The 22,051-nt window shown below is 38.8% G+C and overlaps 1 protein-coding gene across 1 annotated transcript in view; it reads left to right on the forward strand.

The window, feature by feature from the left end:
* Nucleotides 1-22,051, forward strand: part of pappaa (pregnancy-associated plasma protein A, pappalysin 1a) — a 97,307-nt gene that overhangs the window by 17,870 nt on the left and 57,386 nt on the right. Inside the window, exons 8-10 of the mRNA XM_073839929.1 lie at nucleotides 4,796-5,294; nucleotides 17,206-17,334; nucleotides 18,568-18,659. Coding sequence (XP_073696030.1) covers nucleotides 4,796-5,294; nucleotides 17,206-17,334; nucleotides 18,568-18,659 — 720 coding nt within the window. The remainder of the gene's footprint in view (nucleotides 1-4,795; nucleotides 5,295-17,205; nucleotides 17,335-18,567; nucleotides 18,660-22,051) is intronic.

Below are 22,051 nucleotides of genomic sequence, written 5' to 3' on the forward strand. Positions count from 1 at the left end.
ATGTCTGCCGCTCCAGGGCCTGCTCACGCCATGCCTGCCGCTCCAGGGCCTGCTCACGCCATACCTGCCGCTCCAGGGCCAGCTCACAAGATGGCTGCCATCCCGGAGCCTGTTCACAAGATGGCCGCCATCCCGGAGCCTGTGCACAAGATGGCCGCCACGCCAGAGCCTTGCCAAGCCCCAGCCCCTATGCCAGAACCTAATCTTCCAGGGCCACGCCTTGTCTTGATTGCCAGTGTGATGGATCCTCCTCTGATGTCAGTGCGGGCTGCAGGCATCCCAATGACACCTTCCCTCCCAAGTCACAGAGTGCCTTCGCTCCCAAGCCTCACAGCCTCCACACCCTCAAGCCTGGTGGGCATCCCACTGTCTACTGTGCTACCTGTTTTGGCGGTGGCCATTTTGAGTGTGTGGGCTGCACACTGCATCCCGGAGGCCTCTCCTGTCCACGAGTCTGCTCCAGAGGCCTCTCCTGTCCACGAGCCTGCTCCGGAGGCTTATCTGGACCATGAACTTGCGCCTATGGCTCTTGTGAAGGTGGCATCTGCTGCAGAACCCCCTGAGGTGGCAGCTCCTGCTGCAGATCCTCAAAAGGGGGTGACATACAAGCATGAACTCACTGCCTGCTCTACCATTGTCAATGTCCCTGCACTCTCTGCACCACCATGGCTTCCTGCTCTGCTGTGGGGATTCCTGCTCTCCTCTGCTCTGCGGTGGTGGTCGTCTGCTTCACCATGGAGATGTGCATGGTGGGGATTCTTGCTGCTGTCTGCTCTGCTCTACAATGGCTGCCTGCTTTTCCTGCTCCGCCATGGCTCCCTGCTCTGCCTGGTCCACCATGGCTTCCTGCTCTGCCAGCCCCGCCCTGGCTTCCACTGCTCCTTGGCCCAGGTCCTCCAGTGCTTCACTGTCTGCCTCTGCTCCACTGTCCACCACTACACCATAGCCCATGGTCTTGTCCCCTGTTCCACGCTCCAGGCCCTAAATCCGTACCTGTTCCACGCTCCAGGCCCTAAATCTGTACCTGTTCCCCTGCATGGACCTGTTCCACGCTCCAGGCCCTAAATCTGTACCTGTTCCCCTGCACGGACCTGGCCCTCCATCCCACCCCCTGTTGTACCTCTGTTCCCCCCACCCTCCTGGACTATTTTTTGAGCGCCAAGAGTCACTCCTGCTTCCTCTATGGTTACTTCCTGTTTGGCAGCCATATAAAGAGGGCCATACCAAACAGGTCCTTGCAAAGTATTGTTTTGCCTATGCGGATTCTACCAAGCGTTTTCCTCGTTTTTTTCCATTGTCTTGTTTCATTGTCGTCAGCATAGTTATTGCCATTGTCATTGCCATAGTTTTACCTTGTTTCATTGTCTTGTTTCATTTGCTACTTTGGACTGCCCTCTTGGCTTTTGAACCTTGCCTGTATTTTTGGATTACATTTTGTCTTGCCTGCAATATTACTGTTTGCCGGTATTTTGACCCTGCAAAGCTCGCAAATTGGATCTGTCAGCGCTGTCGTAGAGTCCCCATTACACCCCTATACCAAACCCAAACCCTTTCTGTGAAACAGAAAGTTTCTTCAGATGTTAAAGGTTCTTTATGGAACCATTTAGACAAAAAAGGTTCTTCTATGGCATCGTGAAGCACCTTTATTTTTAAGAATGTAGGCTTTCTTAATCGAAACTCTGGCACTAAATAATTTGTATAACAATGAATTAAGGTTGTTAAAAGTTTTAACAGCTTTAGTTTTACAGCCTCTAGTGTTCATTTCAGCTGGGAACTGCAGCAATTCGTGATTATATGTTTTTTTTTTTTTTTTTTTTTTTTTGAGTTCCGCAGAAACATAGGTAGAGGCATGTATTTCCAAAGAGTCTGGTTAGCATAGGTACCACAGTCTCATCATTTGTCCTCATGTTGTTCCAGTTTCAAGTTCTAACCCTTTATATTTTCTTGGTTCCATTAAACACAAAAGGAATGTCTGAGCTGTTTCCCATTCAGTCATGTTGGTGGTGATTTAAGTTGCCAGCTATTTCATATTCATACAGAGCATGTGATCTGATGGGATATGATAGCTTTGTGTTGTGTGATGAACAGTCACATAAAAGTCATAATATTTTTATGGTTGCAGTATTCAGACTTTCTCTAGTACAATTGGTCTTGTGAGGAGCAGTGGTGTTTTTTGACCTTCGACTTTTTTTTCGACATTAAATCACTAAGTTCAGTAAACTTAAGTGCAATTTCTGAGAAATAATTAAAATGAACTGTCAACATGTGATTTTATTTTTATTTTTTTTAGTTTGTCATTTTTTTTTTTACTTGTATTGAAATTTTATTGAAAATTAAAGTGAGATCAGTCACTTTATTTCAGTTAGCATTTAATTTATTTTATAAGAAATAAAAATGTATTTTTATATTTTTAGTTTAATAACCTTGGTCACCGTAAGTCACATGGGCTCTAAAGTAATGCAGCTCACTTCAATCTGAATCTGTTTGACCATCTTTACCCATCATGAGCTCAGCTGTTTTTCACTAGCCCCATTCCTACATCGCACAGATAGTCTCACTGAAGCAGACCTGCGCACACAGTTCAACGTACCGCTATCACCTTAAGCGTACGTTTTCAGCCATACCAACAGCAACCCCCCCACTTTCCCTTTTTTCCATGAATGAGCACTTTCCTAGACAAGCTAATACCCCGATGGGATTAGCTAATCAAGTGAAAATGCAAGGCACTAATTCATGGGCGAATTGTCAGGTCACCTTGAAAACCAGCCCACCGCTGCTGTTGCGGCTGAACCCTGACGCCAATTCCTCCGGGACAGGGTTATTAGTCCACCAAGGAGTCATTTAGATAAAAGATGACAGTTATTCATCTTATGGAATGACTACCTGATGAATACATTCATTACAGCTGTTTAAGCACTCTTTTTTTTAACATGTGTTCGTTTGCAAGAAGATACGCTCCCATCTTAAAAAGGTCTGTGGCCGCTCAAATGCAGCGTAAGCGAGGTGAGAATGTAAACCTGTGGTATCGAAGACATTTTTATCGTATGTTTACTTCTATTCTGGCCACACACACACTCACAATAATAAACGTGTTGAGATGATGTGGCCTGGAAAGCCAAAAACTCAGTGCTCAGTTGATTAAACACTGGAATTTTGTGCACTGCCCAGAAATGAGGTTAGCAAATGGCTTTTGCTGTTGCCAGTTTGGAATTGCACAAAGGAAAAGCAGGAGAACACACTGTCTGCAGTGCCCTGGCTTCTCCCAACATTTGATGAATGTTGGGGTACGTCACTCCCCGTCAAATGAGTTGCTGTTGACTCCAAATATGGCTGGACTGCAGCACATGAGAGGTAATTGCCAGGCTGAAATCGAAAGCCTTGTGCGGGCCTCATCCTTGGGTCGCTCGGATTTCTGGTTTTTGCCACAGAAACAAGAGAGAATGTGAAGGAGAAATGGACAAACAAGATGGAGTTTAACAACATGCAACCCTATGCATCAAGTGTGTGGCTGCATTTCTCATTATGCACAAGTCCTTTTTCTTTGCCGTACCTTACAATTTATTGTTCCTGCTTCAATTCAGACACCGCACAGAACTGGGTTGCTGGTTTTATTTTAGTGGTATTATTATGCAATGTTCCCTGAAATGTGCACTGTAGTCATTTTATACTTTGCATTTATTTTTCTAGAGTTTCTAGAATTAGTAAATGATGGTTTGTTTACAAAAACTATGAACTAAAGACGACACCAACATCATTAAAAATGATGTAAATGTATTTTAAACAATTAAAAATCTCTCTTTATACAAAATCAACAAATAAAGTTTTTTTGCAAATTTGTAAATCCGCCAATCAAAGCTTTTCTATGCTTATAGGTAAAAGTATTTGAAATGACAGCAATCATGATCAGTAATCACGATTATAATTTAGAGCAAAATATGTCATTAATAGTTTAATCATTATGTGGCATGACTAAAATATTATAACTAGACTAAATTCCCAGACTTTTTGTCAACTAAAATATGACTAAGCAAAACACAGTATAGGTTTACTAAGTAGTGTTTCGCAAATGAAAACTTTGACAAAAAATATTCATTGACAATCTTTTTTCGTGAAATTTGAGACATCATTAAACGCTAACTGTGACTATATCAATGTACATTATCATTGGCGAAAAAGGCCAAAAATAAAAGTTAGTTTAACAAAAAAAAACCTCTAAATCAGAGCTTTTCTGTGCTTATAAGTGAAAGTGTCTCAAACAGAAAGTATGATCAGTAATCGTGATTATAATGTTGAGCAAATTTGCTGTCATTATTAGTTTAACTAATAATGTTGACTAAACTAGACAAAAATGTCAAGAATTTTAGTCAACTAAAACTTGACTAAATAAAAATTGTGATAAACTAAACAGTATGTTTGAAACAGAACTATGACTAAATTTAAAAACCTGATAAAATTTTAATAGTAGTAAGTGATCCTATTTATACAATTTAAGGTGTGTACTTTGTTTGCGAAAGCTTGGCTTGGGCGCCACCAAGAAAATCTGTTTTGTATCCTTTGCTAAACGGGAAAAAATGTAGAGAAATGTTCAAGCCTCAAGTTACTGTAGTTCCCCTTCAACTAGATCACAAGAATTGCTTTTTATCTATATGGCAAACAGCTGCCTTTACAATTGCCCTGTTATGACCTGGTAAAGAAATATCGAAAAGAAGACTTTGTACCACAAAAGAAAACTCTCAAACTTGATATAGCTTTGAAATACTGTATTAGATTTTAATGCATTTGCTGCATCTTTTAGGACCACCAGATGTGGAGCAGGCATGCGAGCCCAGCGTCCGCACGTGGAGTCCGCATAACGGCATGGATCTGGGAATGGTGCCTCCTCCCTGCCCTCTGCAAGGCTGCATGTTACAGCTGGAGTTTGCATATCCGGTGGTCCCCGACTCCCTCACGGTGTGGGTGACCTTCTCCTCCCAGGAGGAAACAGTTCTGCCTGCCATCCACAATATCATCTTATTAACTGTCAGTGGCAACAACCTGTCTCTGGGTCCCAGCAACTTGTTCTGCGACACACCGCTAACCATCAAGCTGGATGTGCATGAGAAGGTGTACAGCGTGCAGTTTTTCACCATGGAGCAACATTTGGAAATTGATGCTACTCTGCTCACGTCCAAACCCGACTGTCCGCTGTGCCGAGAATGTGAGCCGCTGCACTATCGGCTCCTACGGCAGCCGCCGTTTGTTCACTCGCCCCAGGGCGTCATGCTGAGAGACACGATGCGAAGATATGTGGACAGGTGAGTCTTCTGGATTGTTAAATAATGTATGCTTATTCATGTGGTACCAAATGCAATGAATACACTGAACCTTATTGTAAAAATACTAACACTTCTTTAAAAAAAAGTATTTATGTTGTATTCCTGGAGAATTATTTACTGCAATTACATGTTTTTAGGCTTTGGCTAGTGTTTAGATACTCTTGCTACCTCTTCCAGAAAACGTCGTATTGACTTTGGAACTCGTCTTCGATTTGGAACTGTTTTACCACAGAACAAAACTAACGTAATTCAAAGTTGGAGTGCAAAATGTGCCTGGTCAGCATTAGGCACAGCAAATCCCTGCTCAAATCTTGTGGTGTCTCTCTGTTCTTTTTCAATTCTCGAATGAAGCCAAAAGAAACAAAGAGAAGGATGCAGCTGCTGGTTGTTTTCAGTCCAGCGCCTGGCATCAGAATGACAGTTAATGCCATCTCTGCCATCTTGAGGTTGCTCTGGCCTTGGCCAGGCACCTCTGGTTTTGAGCAGTAATACACTAACGCTTTCCCACTTAAGGCCAGATACTGGGTCTCTGGTCAGCGTTTCTGTATTGGCCAATACAGCATGCATGTGAAATTAAGGGTTTGACTTGCCACCCACTGATATAGAAGCTTAACATTACAGAGTGTTTCCAATAGTTTTGGGAAATGTGTGGATCACAGATTTATCTACCACCAGCATAGATTACCTTTGCACAGGACAATTATCATAGTAGAGATTATTTGATACTAATAGCACCTTTTTAAGTTGGATTGATTGAGGTATTTACATGAAGTGTTTTTGCTTACAACTGAGCTACCAATTATTAAAAGACCATTTTATTACACTTCCAGAAAAAAAAAGTACAAGAACTGAGGAAGTACCCTTTCGAAAGATAGTAATATGTACAATTTAGATACTATTATGCACACTTCAGGTACCAATATCTACCTTCAAGGTACGAAAATTCACTCTTTTGGGTTAAATAAGATACAAAGATGTACATTTTAGGTACAAAGGTACACAAGTGTACCATCCCAGTGCAGATGCGTCACATTGACACAGTCTGACACTTTTACACTCACTATTTTCTTAAATTTATAGAACTTTTTCCTCCCCATATTGTGTGAGATCGACTCGACTATAATGTAGCTGAATAAAACAGACATGTTTTTGATCTGATCTGAGGTAGGTAAGGTTTTGGCTCAAGTAAACTGTGGTCAACTCACAGCTGGGTTTGACAGTCTGTTTTCTGAGTGACGTTGATTCTGAGATCTGAATCAATTACAATCATGCATTCTGAGGTCCCATGATGAATGCATTCACTACCTCAGCTCTGACCCAAGAAAGATATTGATCTTTGGTAAATATATTCTGACACCTCTACCTAATTTGGGTCACCCATGTCTCTCTCTCACTTGGCACTCGCTTGTTAATTTGAATGGGGAGCCTTGGGTTTTGGATGCATACAATATGGGACCTTAAGGTCTGTTCAGAAATATGAGAGTAGAAGCTCTGGAACATAGGAGTAAATCATGGAGGGGGGTTGACCGTGCATGTGTGTGACTCTGGCCTTCAGAAAACCCCCAGCCATCTGCTATTCCTCTCCCTGACCTGGCTCTCTTTGCTGTCATGGCTTCAAAGGGCACCCCTGCTTTGAGCTGACAGGACCCCCCTGCCAACGAGAGAGAGGCCAAGACAACTGGCCAACTCATCCGCTTTAGGGGCCCCAGCCTCCTGGAACCTGGTCCCCCTTGGTCTAAGACTCTCACCTCTGTTATGTCAAGTCCACTGGTTTTGGCATTCCAGAAGCTCCACCCTCCTACCAGCCCCACTGCTAATGATGGAACGATTACAGAGGTTTGATTTGGTGTCCCATAGTCTCTAATCCCACTGGAAAATTGCTTTATCCATTTTACGGGATAAGTACATTTGAGAGAAAATTGCATCAGAACCAGTGTACAGTTTGAGATGTTTCATCTCTTTTTGTTTCTGCTTATCAAAAACCTGTCCCTTGACTTCACTTTTGAAAATTTTCAAGGGTTTTTGTTAAGACAGTGTTAGGTCTTTGGAACAAGGCTATTACCGTGTGTAGGCCCCTTTCAAATTTATTTGAAGATCCTCCTAATTCCAAATTGGATTTGGACCTAAATGTTCCATAAAGAACAAGAATTTGGCCTAGATTATGTGTAAACTGATGTAAGTTGCATAGAGAACGTGCATGTGCTAAACACCGCTGTAGAGCTTTTGACGTCATAGCTGACCGCAGTAATCCCTGTTTACCAGAAGTCATGTTCCAAAGGAAGATTTGCACTATGGAAATGTTAGAGCTTCTCTCTGAAGTCACCACTATGAGTTGATCTCCTTTACATGTGATTGACATAACTTCTCAACCAGAACAACTGGGGATGACCCAACAAATGATTTATCTTCGTTGGTGTGTTCACTGTATTACTCCAGTTCCATCATCCCCGGCTGAATCCCTAGAAATACAAGGAAAACCTAATCTGCTGTGGTTTTGGAAATATGACTACGTGTGGGCACTGGTGGAGTTGGAATTCTTTGAAAGGTATATTGTTTAGTGAGAACCACTGGCGGCCTGCCGAGATGTTGGCATCTCATTTGAAACCATCAGTTGCCATTTGCCCAGAAAGCGACTAAACTTCTCTATTCTTTTGCAGAAGACACTTGTGCTATTGTTGCTTGTGTATGGTGTTTCTCTGGAGGAGGTCGCTTGAATAGCTATATTCTCTTGTCTTCATGCACTTCATAAGTCCTGATGTGTATCTGTGGTCAGTCTTCCAACAAGTATTAAGTCTCTTTTTTTATCAAAAATTCCAGAAGGAGGAATTTTACTTAATGAAGTATTGTCTGAATAGAAAGCTTTGACTAAATTTCACTCCTTGTGGGACAATAGGAAGAAAATCACTTCTAGTTTCTCTTTCTTTCTTTACCCCTCTCCTGTTTATAACTTCAACACAAATTCTGTTAGTTAACCACTGAGAATCAGAGGTGCAAACAGATGGTAGCTTCACGTGTTGAACTCCGCCAGTGCTTAACTGATAAGCTGCAAGCGCAATTCTGTTGACATGTTAACTTATTTCATGCCATGTCATCAACATATATTTATTCCATAAGCGTATTGGCGGGGCTGTTGATCTCTCAAGAGTGGCTGGCTCACATGACATCATATGACATATCATCAGCTGCACCGGATCAGAACAGTTGAGAATTCAATAAGACATGTGCATTAATAAGACACAGATGAAGTTGTATTACAGGGAGGATGCAGAGCAGAAGCTGATGGCATGCTCTGAGACTGATTTCTTCAACACCTCAGCACATGTGTGAGGAAGAACGTCTGGAGGCTGATGTCTTTTTATGCAATAGGAAGTGGAATTGCTTCTCCATAGGGATAGGGATGAGTACTCGGAAGTGACAGCTTCAAAGATCTGATCAATTTTCATTTGAAATCTAAAAACAGCTATACTCAGATGCATTTTCCAGTTCATTTGACATGATTTTACTTCATCGCAGGATGTGTTTTTTCTTTGGCTTAGTAAGTAAAGCTCTTCAATGCACTGGCAATATATTGTTCACTGAGTGACAATACTATAGTCTTCAGTTAGCAGGCCACAACCTAAGAACAAGCTTTATTCTTTAACACAATATTTAGCACAAAAACTCCAACATAACAGAAACCCTTTTAAATGTCCAACATAATTAAACATTCATTGAGAGTTGCTATATTATTTCTCCCTGTTGTATTTAAAGAATTTTATGTTTTATAGATTATAAGATAGAGAAGCAGTGTGGTCTAAAAAATAACCTAGTTCAGTCATGAAACTCTAGATAGCACGGGCTGATAGATCCTTTATATGTAACCTACTAGCCATTACATCATTTAATACATGGCACAAGCTGATTCTGTAGACTAAGAGCTTGCTTGCTCAACATTTAAACAGTCTGGGTTACTGTTTGCTGTAAGCTGGTCCTGCAGCACATTTGTCAGAGTTCCTCTGAAATCCTCCACCTTCCCCAGCTCCACCTGTCTAGATCTGCTACAGGATTTGTGTCTGACCATTCATGCAGCACCAGTGTGTTTGTGTATCAATTGGCAATAGCATTTTTTTTTAAGTTTATTTAATAAATTCTGAAGGAAAGTATAAAAAAACTTAAAATATTTGAAAAAGAACTCTTAGATCTAAAATTAAAGAACACCTACAGAAACCTCCAAGTTATTGGTGTTAATCTGGCATCTGGTTCTAACTACCTTAATTATATGACAAACCATATTTAACTGGCAGCATTCCTCCAATTGTCACTGAAATTTCAAGATAGTGGGCCACTCTAAGTTGACTGAAAGACTTCAACAGGGGTTTGTCCAAATGTAAGCCAAAGGGATGGACCTTTCAGCCACTGCAAGAGAAGTTGGTCATTCCAAATCTGTAATTTCTCGAATATTGCAGGTTTACAATGACACTCATTTATTAAAGTCACCAGCAAAAAGGCTGGTCGTCCACATAAGACAAATGGACAAGAAGACAGGATAATGCAGTGATTCTCAGTGGGGAATTGGTTCAACACTGCAGCTGGAATTGCCTGCCAGTTCAGTGCTGAACAGGGCAAGGATCTAAAGTCGGACTGAAAGCCCACTCTGCAGTGACCAAGCTGCTCACCAACAGAAGCAATCAAAACTCTAAGCCCACATTTGCTAAGAAGCATGTTGTGTGGACAGAGGAGAACTAGTCCAAAGTTCACTCTAATGATGAGAGTGAGTTTGATTTATCTGGGTCTGATGGGAAACATTTTGAAAGGTGGAGGAGGAAGTGTCATGCTTTGAGGGATGTTTTCTGCAGCAGGAGTTGGACCTCTTATACAGTTACATGGTAGAGTAAATGCAAATGTTTATCAGAACATTCTTCAGCAACATGCAGTTTCTTCCCTGCAAGAATCTCCCAATCAGCCTTCAATGTTCATGCAACACAATGCCCCTGTCACACTGTAAAACAGGTAAAGCAGTTACTTGAAGCTAAGAGTGCTGAAATGATAAAATGGCCAGCCCAGAGTCCTGATCTAAACCCACCAAGTTATAGCTAAGAAACCCATTACAGTTACCAAACTATGAAAGAGAGTGGAAGAAGAGTTGACCAAGATCACACCAGTGCAATCTGAGAAACTAGTGATTTCAGAAAAAAGTATTTATAGATAGTTCTGTAATTTTGATCTCCACATGGGAAGTACAGTCTTTGTGACACAGACCTAAAAGGCCTGATTGTACTTCACTACAGTACCATCCAGGTACTCTTCAAAGTCAAGAATCTGTTTTCAGATTTTATTCATGTCTTCTATTCCCCATATTTGCTTTTTTTCCTCAGTTTGTTGTATTTTTTTTCTCCTTGCATGCACACTCACTGTTTATTTCTCTCCTTTCCAGCTTTTTTTTTTTTTAAATGCCAGGCTAAATGTTGACTTGTTGATCTTGGCAGAGAATAAAGCCTCATTTGAACTTTTGGTCTGGAATAAGGTGTATTGTGAAAATCGACTTGACACGTGCTGCACTCTCGATGTGGCAACTGGCCCGACTCATCCCAGAAACCTGATTCAACAACATATGGTCCAGCCTTCATAATGCAACTGGCATCATGCAGGTTTCGCTTTAACACCTAAATGAGTCTGTTACAGCTAAATAGGGTTGAAATTTAACATTTGTCTGCAGACAAGGGCGGACTGGCCGTCTGGCATATAGGGCGTTTTCCTGGTGGGCAGATAGACTTTTGAGCCGATACTTTGGCCCATTGTGCAGGGACAGCGGTGCATTGGTTTGTCTTCTGTATTAACAGTGTAAACCAAATCGCAATGTGTCATAGACAGAATAATGATGTATCTTGCTCCGCCTATATAAATATTGTTTCACAAGTCTGTAAACAAGATGTTAACAAAGGCAAGAAATAGGACACAATAAATAAGGACACTGCACAGGCAGAGCAAGCTCACTGTATGTGATGCTTGAAATATTGGAAAAAAAATCCAAACACTGGGTTTGGGGTGGAGGTTTATAAGAATCTATCTCTGAAGGGAACTAACTGTCTTCAGAAAAATTTTGATGGCATTTTTTTTTTCATCTTACCTCTGTGTAATGCATGTTTAAGCAGTACTTATAAGGGCTGCACCGCTTTGTTTAACCAAGGAAATGCTATATTGCAGCTGTTCCATAAGCACCATCTACTGGTAGTTCAGTTCAGCCTTAAATTCAACCTAGGATTGTTATGTTAAGGGTTAAAGGGATAGTTCACCCAAAAATGAAAATTTGATGTTTATCTGCTTACCCCCAATGCATCCAAGATGTAGGTTACTTTGTTTCCTCAGAAAAACACAAACGAAGATTTTTAACGAAAACCGGTGCAGTCTGCCAGCCTTATCATGGTAGTGGATGGGCACCAGACCTTTAAAAGTAAACAAAAACATGTACAGACAAATCCAAATTACACCCTATGGCTCGTGATGATACATTGATGTCCTAAGACATGAAACGATCGGTTTTTGTGAGAAACTGAACAGTATTTATATCATTTTTTACCTTTGATACACAGCCACGTCCATCTGTCATGTGCATCAGTCACGTCCATGGTCACGTCACATTAGCACGCGCTCTGGTGTAGAATACGCAAACGTCGTAAGGGGAAATCAGTGAAAAGTCCCGGATGAGTTTGCGCAAACTAACGTAATCTTTTAGCTTTAAATCGGTTTAAACAATCAGGATACGCACAAGTAATTACCATTTTGAATAGCCGCTATACCCACAATCTCTGTGCACTGTGTAAACAATGAGTGTTGTATACATGCGACAGATCGCTTCCGGCGTTTGCGTATTCTACGCTAGAGCGCGTGCTCATTTGACGTGACTGATGCCAAACTCGTGCACATTACAGATGGACGTGGCTGTGTATCAAAGGTAAAAAATGATATAAATACTGTTCAGTTTCTCACAAAAACCGATCGTTTCGTGTCTTAGGACATCAATGTATCATCACGAGCCGCGGGGTGTAATTTGGATTTGTCTGTGCATGTTTTTGTTTACTTTTAAAGGTCTGGTACAAAGTAACCTACATCTTGGATGCATTGGGGGTAAGCAGATAAACATCAAATTTTCATTTTTGGGTGAACTATCCCTTTAAGGATGTTAAAATTACCTTGTGATAATGATTATGTGACTAAAAGGCCTGAATTAGACGTGAACCCCCCCCCCCCCAATACCTCGCCCACCGAAGCCAGTTAATGGGTCAATAGAATAGTTGAACAAAAAATAAGATGTTTTGAATATATTTTGTTGGCAACTAAACAGCTGATAGTAGCCATTGGCTAGATCATGTCTCGATTACAGAAATATCAGATCCAGCCCCACCAGATCCTGTCAGAATATATATGTTTTGTCTGCTATCAGAACTAATCAGCGAAGTTGTCTAACAGCAAGTCTCTGTCTGGCTCCCAAAACCAGTGTTTGTGTGGTTATTAAAAACTGTATAAACATGCTTCTATTAGTTTATTGAAAAGTCTTAGTTGTGTATGTTTCAATGCTCAGACTTCGTCTGACAAACACAAATCCAAAAAGTAGTGTTATACCAAACTGCTTTACAACAACATCCCATAAACTTTGAATTTCCATAGACATTCCCTCTTATCTCCTATTCAGAAAGACAAGTATCCCTTTAAACCACACAATAATAAGACCAAACAACAAATATAATGCTGAAATGTCTTCTCTATTTGGATATATACTGATGATGTGATCCTTTCACATGTGTGTGTTTTCATACACATTGACCTGGACTTGCAATTTCAAAAACTGCCACAGTCAAAGCAGTTTTCCTGTTATAAATCTCCTTACACATACTGAAGTCGAAGGTTTCTGTGTGGTATGTCCATATGTGTGTGTGTTGTGTAAATTGCTTTTCTCTGTGCAACACTTATTTGTGTTTTTCTTGTTTCATTTTATGGGATTTTCACAGACGTTTTTCCCCTTATCCAAAACACAGGCAAATTACCGCGTAAACCTTTTGCCGGTGTCATTCATGTCAAGTGCTAATTTGAATGATTTGTTTTGCCTCTTATTAAATGTTACTGCTTCCCTGCCCATTAGAACAGGCACCTTATAACTTTGCTGACGGCAGCAAAAAACACTTGGCCTCATGTGAACCTGCGGCGTTTGTAATAAACGTAATGTCCGTGGCGCTCTGGTAATTTGGCAGTGTTGTTTTGTTAATCAGCAGAGAAGTGCTTGCGTTTCTCTGGGGGAACAGGCCAACATAAATGCAAATAATGAAGGCTTTGTGTATTTTCCTCTCGCTCGTGTTGGCTCTTTAATTAATGACTGGTGTACGTGTGTTTCTGTTTGTGTACTTTTGGAAAGCTGAGAGATTTGGGGTTTTCTGAATGCACATTCTCTTGTGTTGCTTTGTGGGTGGGTTCTAGTGGTGGGGTTTGTCCGAACTTTAAGAAATTAATTAAAGGGTGTAACAGTAAGCAGAGTTCAGCTGTTTTCAATTCCAGCGTAACATCACAGATGTGTGTATATTGACTGTTTTACAATAGACCATTCACATAGAACCCTCCTTGTGAAAAACAAGTGTGCGTATTAAATGTGCACTTGTAGTGTATTTCAAATCTTAAAAGTACATTAAAATGTACTTGCAGATAGTGTAATCATAAATATACGATAATCAACTACTTAAGTGTAGTAAAAGAGAGAAGAAACACACTTAAGTGCACTTTAAACAATTGTCAAATTAAAAACTTTGCTTTGAATTCATTATTTCAATAATCGTTTTTGTGCTTTAAAGTAGTAAATTTACAGTATTGATTAACATACTAAAGCACATGTAAAGTAATTCTACAGTACATTTTTTCAAAACTAAACATCAAATGGATTGTATTTTGAAAGGCTACGCATTCGACTGTATACATACGCCAGCATACTTGTACAAAAAAAGAAAAAAGGTATATCTTGGGCTTATAGGAGAAGCTCACTTCTAGAGCAAAAAAAAAAAAACACTTGTCATCCAAGATGTTCATGTATTTCTTTCTTCAGTCATAAAGAAATTATGTTTTCTGAGGAAAACATTACTCTCCATATAGTGGACTTCTATGGTGACCCCGAGTTTGAACTTCCAAAATGCAGTTTGAATGCAGCTAGAAAGGGCTCTAAATGATCCCAGCTGAGGAATAAGGGTCTTATCTAGCAAAACTATCATTTAATTTCTAAAAAAGATTACAATTTATATACTTTTTAACCTCAAATGCTCTGTGTCAACTCTGTGTATTCCAGTTCAAGACAATTAGGGTAGATTGAAATTGTAACTTTTTTTTTTTTTTTTAGAAAATAACCTTTTCGCCAGAAAATAACCTTTTCACTTCTTACTTGGCTGGGATCGTTTAGAGCCCTTTGAAGTTGCATTTAAACTGCATTTTGGAAGTTTAAACTCGTGGGCACTATAGAAGTCCACTATATGGATATAAATCTTGAAATGTTTTCCTCAAAAAACATAATTTCTTTACAACTGAAGAGAGAAAGACATGAACATCTTGGATGACAAAGGGGTGAGTACATTATCTGTAAATGTTTGTTCTGGAAGTCATTTGAGGTGGACAACAGTCGAATTCATTCAGAGAAGTATATGACTATGAAAAGATGCGACTCGTGTTTGTTTGCAACTATCCTCTGAGGGATGAAACATGTCTGGCCTATTTTGCTCATTATCAGCCGCCACAATCGTTCGCCACCAGAACGCCGTGAGCCTTTCCTCGAAGCCCAGCACTAACTGAACAGGTTTTGGTTACATTGTCTCAGCACAACTTCATCCCTCATGACATCTCACATGGTTCAACTTGGGTAGAGAGCCTGTCTCCTCAGGCCAACACAAGATCAGATGTCTCTTATCTAAGACCTGATCTCAACCACCAGCAGCCAGTGGTTCAAAGTGACAAATGAGGAGTGTGCTGCAGTTTTAGAATCAGCACTAAACTGGCACTACGATTGCATGTGAGTTCAGGATGTAGAAAGAGCTGTGTTGGATTGACAGCATTTCTTTTTCAGCACAAAAAGGTCAGACAGCTTGAATTGACCACTGTTAGGAGATGTTTGAGCTACGCTCGAAGATAATAGGGAAATTAAAGGGGGCTTGGGCCAAAAAAAAGATGTCCAACTCTACAGTCGTGGCCTAATGGTTAGAGAGTCAGCCTTGTAACCCAAAGTTTGTGGGATTGTTGATTGGGGGGAGTGAAGTTGGTCTCGCAATTTTAAGTTTACACCTCCCAATTCTGACTTTTTTCTTATTTCTTTTTCTTCTTTTCTTATATTTCTCATATAATTTATCTCTCACAATTCTGAGGAACAAGTTGGAATTTTAAAATGTAAACTGAAAACTGCAAAATATAAACTTACAATTCTGACTCCTTTACTTATATTTTTATTTCGTGCAAATCTGACTTTTTTTTTCTCAGAAATGTGAGTTTATATCTCGCAATTTTGAGTTTACATCTCAACTTTTTTTTCCGGAATTGTATGACGTTAACTTACAATTGAGAGTTTAAGACTCAAAATTGTGCGATATAGAAACAAGAGAAAAAAGTCTGAAGCCAGAATCGAATTTATAACTTTCAGTTGTGAGAAATTAATTCATAAGCTAGCAACTGTGAAGAAAGAAAGTCAGAATTTTCAGATAAGGGGGGTGGAGGGGCACAATTAAACTAAATCTATTACAACTGTCATGATTAAAGTGATGTGAAATTTAATGCAAACTTTCTACTGATCATGTTGCATCAAAGATTTCTTTTGACACTTTTTTTAGACATTGTAAGCAATCACACACATTACTGTTGAGCTTATTAATGCAATGGCCAATCAGAGGTTTTAAGATTAGTCTAAACAAAACAAGAAGTTTTGTTCAGTGTGCAAACACTGATTGAATTCTGCTCTCTTTTGCGGTGTAGACTAGTTTAGTGATTAAAACATTGTCAATTGTTATTGTCTGAACTCATGGACCACTTCATCCTTACAAAACAAAAATATATGAGAATATACTGCAACATATAATGCAATATATTACATAATGCATTTGCATATTGCTTATATTTTTCAATATACTGCAATATATACATTGATACAAATAGAAACGTTTAGAAATTAAGACAAAAAGAGCATTGCATGTAATATTAATACATTATTAACATAAAGATTTGCTTCTGACTGGAGAGTAAATCTCAAAATTAACTGTTATTTCATGTGTTTTTGCTCAGTATTAATATAGGTGGAGATCTGTTAGTGTTTAATGTTCTGTTATTTTGGAATTTAAAAAGGTTTCTGGTTTGTCTGAGTTTTTGGGGTTACCGTTGTGCTGAAGAGTAGAGCCTAAACACCATTAAGTTACTTTATTTAAAAAGTAATGGTTGTGCACAGTGACAGTCTCTTTACTAAGTATTTTAGTACATGCATGATGGGCTTGTGCTATTGTTGACTCTAAATAATTATACAATTTAAGAAATATATATATATATATATATATATATATATGTGCATATACTGCATGAGTAAATATATGTTCAATATATTTATACATATACTGTATAAAATATATGTTTTTGAAGTTTATTACTAAATATAACATTGCATACATTATGACATATAAGTAAATATATTGTTACATATATGTAAGGCAGCAATTTCAGCAGATTAAGGATGATTTTATTTTATTTGATTGAACTTTATTGTCTGTTTAGATTTTTATAGAGTGGAAAATCATCTTTCACAATGGCCAGAAAATACACGGAAATAAAACAATACCACATAATGCAAAGTACATGTCTGATCATGCACAGATGTGTGACGGTTTCTTGCTTTTTTTTTTTTTTTTCACAGGGATGTTGAGTATGGTGAGATATACACATACCAGGTCCAAACCATCTCCAGTCGGACTGAGAGCGAACCATCACCTCCTTTGACACACCGCCTTGGAGCGCCATACTGTGGAGATGGTCTGATCCAGAGGTAGGTTTGGATGTTTCCAAAGCCTTTAGGGCAGTAGATCTTAACACTAGAGTGTCTTAGCACACTTTCAAGGGCCTGCAGGATCACTTTCAATTATTTAAATGTGTATTAAAGTTAAAGTAAAATCAGGGCTTTTGAATATTGTGTTGCATAGTAGGGAGCCTTAGAATAAAAAAAGCTGAGAACTTTAAATTATTAAAATCAATATATTGTTAAAAATATAATATTTACATAATTAATAGTACATTTAAACAATCTAGCTTAATTTAAATGCTAAAAATGAACTATGGGTGTTTAAGTTTTTTTTTAGTACATCAGCTTAAAAATAAGGTACACTTATATAAATGAATACATTTTTTAAATATATTTAATATATAATTCATATTAATATTATTAACAATACATTTGTGATATTTGTAGCAATAGCCAACAATTCATTGCATGGGTCAAAATGATCTATTTTTCTTTTATGACAAAAATCATTATGATTAAGATTAAGATTAAGATTAAGATCATGTTTCATAAAGATATTTAGTATATTTCCTACCATAAATATATCAAAACTTAATTTTTGATTAGTAATATGCATTGCTAAGAACTTCATTTGAACAACTTTAAAGGCAATTTTCTCAATATTTAAATTTTTTTGCACCCTCAGATTCTAGATTTTCAAATAGTTGTATCTCAGCCAAACAAATCCCAACAAACCATACATCAATGGAAAGCTTATTTATTCAGATTTTCAGATGATGTATAAACCTGAATTTGAAAAAATTTACCCTTATGACTGGTTTTGTGGTCCAGGTTCACATTTAAGAACAATCCAACTTAAAATGCTGGAAGAGGAAGAACAGGAGGAAGAAGTAAAAGAAGAAATACCATACATAATATAAACCGCAACATATCAAAATATAAACTTAAAACATGTTACTTAATCTACTCAACCCTTCGTTTTTCTTGAAGAACATACAACTCTTGAAAAATCTGGGGTCATAAAATTAATATATATTGCAGTTATAGTTCAGTTAATATTTTATTATACAAAGGGCTTTTGAATATTGTGTCAAAAAGTTTAAGAGCCACTGATTTGGAGGATTATTTCAAATTTGTTGAAAGATATACTGCCACATCCGCACGGCAGCTTTCAAATATGCATGCTTTTAGCAGCACAGATTCATATCCACCAAGGGAAATCATCATTATGTTTATTACGTATGCATTGATTTATTTCAGGTCCCAGGGAGAGGAATGTGATGATATGAACACTATGAATGGAGACGGCTGCTCCGGCCACTGCAAGAAGGAGCCGTTTTTTAACTGTATTGGTAAGTGTGGAGAGAAAGCGGCAGTGCATCAGCAGCTCATTACAGCCATCTGTCATACGGCTACGACTGCGTGTCGGAAAGTGTGGCACGCTTTTAAATGTAGTCACTGCCGTACGTCAGTTTGCTTGACGGTTTTGCGAGATGTGTTATCGTCTCACTCCGAAAAAAGCATCTTTGAGAGCAGCACTTTAGCTGAGCTCTTTTATTCGCTCCCTCCAGAGCCAAAGCTATTTTTTATCACTAGCATTATGGCATCCTTGTAAAATCTGTAACACATTTAATTCAAAACGAACACACTAACAAATTCATGAAGGATGTCTTGGCACCTTCTCTCGCTCTGTATTATTAATACTAGAATGTGTTCCGGTCTCTGTTTTTATGGTCAGAGCCTGAGGAAGGATTACGTCATTGAAAGACAGCGGTAGGATAGTTGTGTTTACTGTTAGACACAAATGCAAAGAGCCTCATAAGTCTAAAGTAGACAATTATACGGCTCATGATATGGAGCACATCCATAAGACCTATTCAGTGTTGGCTCGCAAACTATCCTTGGCTGATGCCGAGTCGAATGAATACCAAAATTAAAAAATTGTAAGCTTTAGTTTTTTTTCTTCTATTTTTAAATGTTTAAAAAACCTACTTTTTCGAACTCGTCCTAGACCGTTTGTCTGATTTTCACCAAAATTGGCTCAGATCATCTTCAGACCATGCTGGCAAAATGTTATGGAATTTAAGCTGATTAGTCAAACCGTTCTCGAAAAACGCGCAATAACGGATTCTTCGAAAAGTACGCAAAAATGGATGTGAAGCTATATCTCCACAAGGGTTTGGCGTATTGAGACCAAACTTGGTGTGTGTTATAAAAAGCATGACCTGAGGCAACCTGCAGTGTTTCGGCACAGTGCCACCTAGTAGTCAGGAGATATGAAAATTTTTTCGAAACTGGTCTCGTTAGATTCAGGGAAAACATATCCAATTGTCCAATGTCAGCTATTTTGAATTTGTCATAAAATGCGATATTTTACAAACGCATTGACGTATCGTTACGAAACTCGGTATGTGTCTTCGGCACCATGCCCTGACATTACTCAAAAAGTTTGGTGTTATTAGGAAATTTTGAAAAATGCTAATAACTTCTGATGGAAATGGCTTATTGTAATGAAAGTGATCTCAAAATCTCTTGGGTCATGCCAAGGACATTGATACAATTTTTTTAAAAGTAACTCGGATATTTTCTTGTAAATGAAAAAGTAATGCGCTACTTTGAAAACTTACTTGAAAAAAGTAATCTGATTACATAATTCATGTTACTTGTAATGCATTACCCCCAACACTGGTGATAATAATCAGAAATGTTTCTTGAGCAGCAAATCAGCATATCAGAATGATTTCTGAAGGATCTTGAGTAACGAAGCAGAAAATGCAGCTTTATATCACAGGAATAAATTATATTTTTTAAAATATATTCACATAGAAAACAGCTATTTTAAATTTCAATAATATTTCACAATATTACTATTTTTACTGAATTTTCGATCAAATAATTCTAGCCTTGGTGAACAGAAGAGGATCTTTTGAAGTAATGCATTCCACTTTGAGACTGCTAGTGATATACACGCTTTTCTTCTTCTTCTTCAGAATATCAGACATTTACACATTTCTGTCTGAGAGTTTATTTCTACCATTTGCTGAGGGAATCACATCTGTGTGGCAGCTTGAAATATTTGTGTTTTTGTGTGGAACCATCAGGCACCATCATGAATGAAGCGTTTGTCTTTCTGACTCTGCAACTGATTGTTTTTATAGCTGCACTCTGCTGAACCAAAAGATAGCGTTTGGTTTTCCTTATCTCAATATGGTGTTATCTGTGTTAGCGTTAGAATCGAGTTGCCCAAGGAAGGTACAATTGCTCATCTTATCGTATCTGAGGAGTGTAACCGTGTCATAGGTACGGTGTGGCACAGACGTGCATACATGTTTATGTATGGCTGTAGACTGTGCATAAGGCCATGTGAACGATAGATGTGTGTGTGTGTGTGTGTGTGTGTGTGTGTGTGTGTGTGTGTGTGTGTGTGTGTGTGTGTGTGTGTGTGTGTGTGTGTGTGTGTGTGTGTGTGTGTGTGTGTGTGTTTGTCCCCCTCTGCAGCCCCTCGTTTCAACATCAGCAGAGCTAAGCAGAGGGGAGCGCTGGAATTTATGTAGAGGCTTGAGCCAACTTGGCACGGCAAGCCTTCGTCCTCCTTGCTGGAACCCCTTACACTGAAATACAGACAGACAGACAGAAAGAGAGACAGAAAGAGAGACAGTCTGTGTCTCCTTATCACTGAACATATGCACAATATCACTATTTTGGGCACTTTCAGTCTTATTCTGTACAGTAGGTAATTTTTCTTAATTATGTTATTAACGGACATGACTTGGTAGTTGATTAAATTGGTTAATGCGTTACTAATAATGCATTAACTTACAATTAATGCATTAACTAATGTTAGAGTATGTATTATTTTTATTTAATAAAAATCCAATTGTTCATTGTTAGTCAGTGTTAGCTTAGGTCTATTAAATAATATTACCAGATACAAATTTTTATTTATACTATGGGGTAGCATTGAGGGATCTAAAATATGACCATGCAGAAGGCATTAATAAGGCATTAATATGTGCTTCATACTTATAAACAACCTAAATGCGTGCTAATAAGCAACTAGTTAATAGTAAGAAATGGTCCCTAAATTAAATTTGTGAGCAGTCTCTTTCCTAGTGTATTATCCATTGTTGTTATAATTCATTTTAGGTTCGCCACTAATATTCAATTGTATTTGTTAATTTTAAATGCCAGCGAGACAGACAGAAAGACAGGGTGGGAGTGAATGGAGAGACACTGTGGGAGAGAAAATGTAAAAGTGGGAGATTTGGGAATGAGAAATAGTGAGCGACAAAGTGAGGGAAAAAAGTAAAGGGTGAGGAACAGCGGCTCCATGGCCTGGAAAACTCATCCCAAATATCTCAGAACTCAACAGCACTCCTGTCTCACTCATAGCCCTGGAAAAAAAACCTGATGTGTCCGAAACCTGAAAAATGGTGCCTTCGGAGGTAGGAAGGCATCGAGGCACATCTGTAACCAATGTTTGTGCAACATCCTGTCTGCTAAGATGCCTTCATCTGGCTGGATTCTGAAGGCAGCATAGATGTATCCAGAGTCCAAAATTAACACCCGCAAGCGCCAAATCTGAGAAAGTTCTCTGGAATTGGCCGGTAACTTTATTAGGACCTGCAGCATGATGGTTTGGAATGCAATTTGAGAAGGACAATCTGACCCTCGCTGATGTAAATTGCGCGAGCAATTCGGATCAGACATGCAAGCCGTCTGCTAAATAAAACATCTGTTGTGA

The sequence above is a fragment of the Garra rufa genome, chromosome 5 (assembly GCF_049309525.1).
Source record: "Garra rufa chromosome 5, GarRuf1.0, whole genome shotgun sequence".
NCBI lineage: Eukaryota > Metazoa > Chordata > Actinopteri > Cypriniformes > Cyprinidae > Garra > Garra rufa.